General features: G+C 48.1%; 1 protein-coding gene across 1 annotated transcript in view; it reads right to left on the bottom strand.

Moving 5' to 3' along the window:
* ARR3 (arrestin 3) overlaps positions 1-2,154 on the bottom strand; it is a 21,659-nt gene extending 19,505 nt beyond the window's left edge. The window contains exon 1 of the mRNA XM_077774967.1: positions 2,150-2,154. Within this exon, the coding sequence (XP_077631093.1) occupies positions 2,150-2,154 (5 nt within the window). The remainder of the gene's footprint in view (positions 1-2,149) is intronic.
* Between the last annotated feature and the right edge of the window lie 723 nt (positions 2,155-2,877).

The following is a 2,877-nucleotide window of genomic DNA, read 5'->3' as shown; positions in this document are numbered from 1 at the left end:
AGATTATAACTGTCAGAATCATTCAATTCAACAAAGTATAACTGAATCATTCATTCATTCAATAAACATTTATTGAACACCTACTGTGTGCAAGGTATCTGTTTCCTTAATTCTGAACTGGAAGGCATTTTTTTTGGACAAGGTGTATAATTTGGAAAAAAAATACCTGGAACATATGGGTTTTTTTTTTTAAAGCTTATTTATTTATTTTGAGAAGGAAGGGAGGCAGAGAGAGGATCCCAAGCAGGCCCCACGCTGTCAGTGTGGAGCGCGACTCGGGGCTCAAGCCCACAAACCATGAGATCAAGACTTGGACACCTAACCACCTGAGTCATCCAGGTGCCCCTGGAATATAAGTTATTATACTTTACTGGGAAGTCTGTGGGAAAGACAGCGGTGAAACCAGGAGCTTTTCCTCAAGGAGCTCTGGGTCTAGTGTAAGGGTGGGAGAATGAGGACATGGACAAAAATACAAATGAGTATAGTTCTTTTTTTTTTTCTTTTTATTTATTTCTAGGAGAGAGAGAGAGAGAGAGAGAGAGAGACAGCGTGAGCAGGGGAGGGTCAGAGAGAGAGGGAGTCACAGACTGAAGCAGGCTCCAGGCTCTGAGCTGGCAGTCAGCACAGAGCCCGACGCGGGGCTCGAACCCACGAACCGCGAGATCATGACCTAAGCGAAAGTCGGACGCTTAACCGACTAAGCCACCCAGGCGCCCCCAAATGAGTATAGTTCTATGCAGTTTGTAGTATGTGCCATAATCTCAGTAGAAATCAAATGCAGTATGAGTGTGAGAGATAAATTTTGATTAGAATCTGCATGCTGTAGTCTTATTGGTCATCATTAATTATTCATAACTTCTTTTTTTGAGAGGGCACAAGTGGGTGAAGGGCAGAGAGAGAGGGAGAAAGGGAATGAGAGAGAAAGAGAGACCGAGAGACAGGGATAGAGAGACAGGGGTCGCTCGAAGTGGGGCTTGGACTCACCAACTGTGAGGTCATGACCTGAGCCAAAGTCAGATGCTTAAACGACTGAGCCACCCACCCAGGTGCCCCAATTAGTCATACGTTCTAAGTTAAATCATGAGAGTGGATGTTGAAAGAAAGAGGGAGAGAGAAATGGTAGAGTGAGGAGAGGAAGGGGAAGAGGAAGAAGGGAGAAGGGAGAAGCGCTGTAGGAGTAAGCCTTGGGGAAGGGTCACATTTGGAGGAAGGAGAACAAAAAGAGCCAAGGAATAAGTTGGAAGGGATCATCCAGAGGACTTAGGAGAATCAGAGTAATGCAAAGTCACAGAGACAAAGGTGAGGGAGAGTATCACAGAAGACCGCGAGTGTGGCCTGCAGCATTTCATAAGGCACAAATCATTCCTTTCGGCCCAGGTGATGTTGGGCGAGGTTTTTTCCTGAAGTAGCCACTGGGCGGCAGCTGTGTCCAGGGACGAGCAGAAACCGAGCTGAGTTAAACCGGCCTGAAGCAGGAAAAGCAGCAAGCTGGCTCAGGTCGGTGCTTCTCTAGTGTAGAGGACGCTGCAGTGACCCCCTGGGTGTATACCAAGCCTCAAATCACACTTGTTCTCCTCTGAGGAGATCAGCTTCATTCCTAGGAGCAAAGTAATAATACAAAATACTGTATGATGAGAAGCATTTCATGCTTTACGAAGTCTTTTCATACGTATTGACTCATTAGATATTCAGGAAACCCTGAAAAGTTGGTGTTATTATCCCCATTTCATTGGTGAGAAAACTAAGTTACAAAGAGGTGTCTGGCATTACACAACTAATGCGTGGAGAAACAAGAACATGGATTCATACCCATCTGGCTCCAAACACCTGGGCCTTTTGTGCAATAGTCACAGCAGTCAGCTGTCCAGGACTCAGGCTATGACTGCTTCTTCCTCCATGCCTCCCTTTTATCTACCCCCACCCTGCCACAGGGCAAGGATCGCCAGGTTTCCCCTATCTAGGTTTCTGGGCTTCCAGGAGATCTAGATCCTAGATTCTAGAGCCTCCCTTGCAGGTCTGCCTCCTCTCACTCCCAGAATCCAGCCAGGCGACATTCTCAGGACCTGCAAATCAGGTTCAGAGTCCCCATTTCCCCCAGTTCCCTTCAGAGTGGATTCTGCTACAGACCACACCCCCATCCCCTACTCACCCCATCTTCCGAGTCCACCAGGCCCGAGGCTTGCCCCTATGCCTAAGACCCCCGTAATCCTGGAACCTTAGTTAGCCCCAGGAGCCCCAGATCCAGAGCTCCCGACAAGTTGGCATTCTCTGGCCCTCAGCCCTTAGACACCTAGGCTTGGTTTCTGTACTTTCTCTGCCGTATTCAGACCAGGGTCTCCTGGGGTGATAGAGAGAGATGAAAGGTAGTGTTTGGGAAGAGGCAGAGTCCGTGAGGGAGGCTTGTTGGCTAACCTCCTTGGGGAGGAGTGAACTGCATTCTCTCCGCCTCCTTTTATGTGTGCAATATGCATCTTGAAATTGACAGGCTGAAGAATGAACCCCCAGTCTTTCCCCAAACCTGCTTCTCTCAGAGCTTTTCCCATCTCTGTCTACAGTAACTCCATTCCTCCGGTTGCTCAGGTCAGAAATCTTAGAGTCATTCTTAAGTCCTCTCTTTCTCTCACACCCCACATCAGTAAATCTTGTTGTCTCTACTTTCAAAATCTAGTCGGCGGGGGGTGGGTGCCTTGGTGGCTCAGTCGGTTAACCTGATTTTGGCTCAGGTCATGGTCTCACGGTTTGTGAGTTCAAGCCCCGCATAGGGCTCTGTGCTGACAGAGCGGAGCCTGTTTGGGATTCTCTCTCTCCTTCTTTCTCTGCCCCTCTCCCACTCACATGTGTGTGTATACCCTCTGTCACTCAAAATAAACACACTTA

The sequence above is a fragment of the Crocuta crocuta genome, unplaced genomic scaffold (genome assembly GCF_008692635.1).
Source record: "Crocuta crocuta isolate KB4526 unplaced genomic scaffold, BGI_CrCroc_1.0 scaffold394, whole genome shotgun sequence".
Classification (NCBI taxonomy): Eukaryota; Metazoa; Chordata; class Mammalia; order Carnivora; family Hyaenidae; genus Crocuta; species Crocuta crocuta.
Note: the sequence above shows the minus strand (reverse complement) of the source record. Positions and strands in the feature narration are given on the sequence as shown.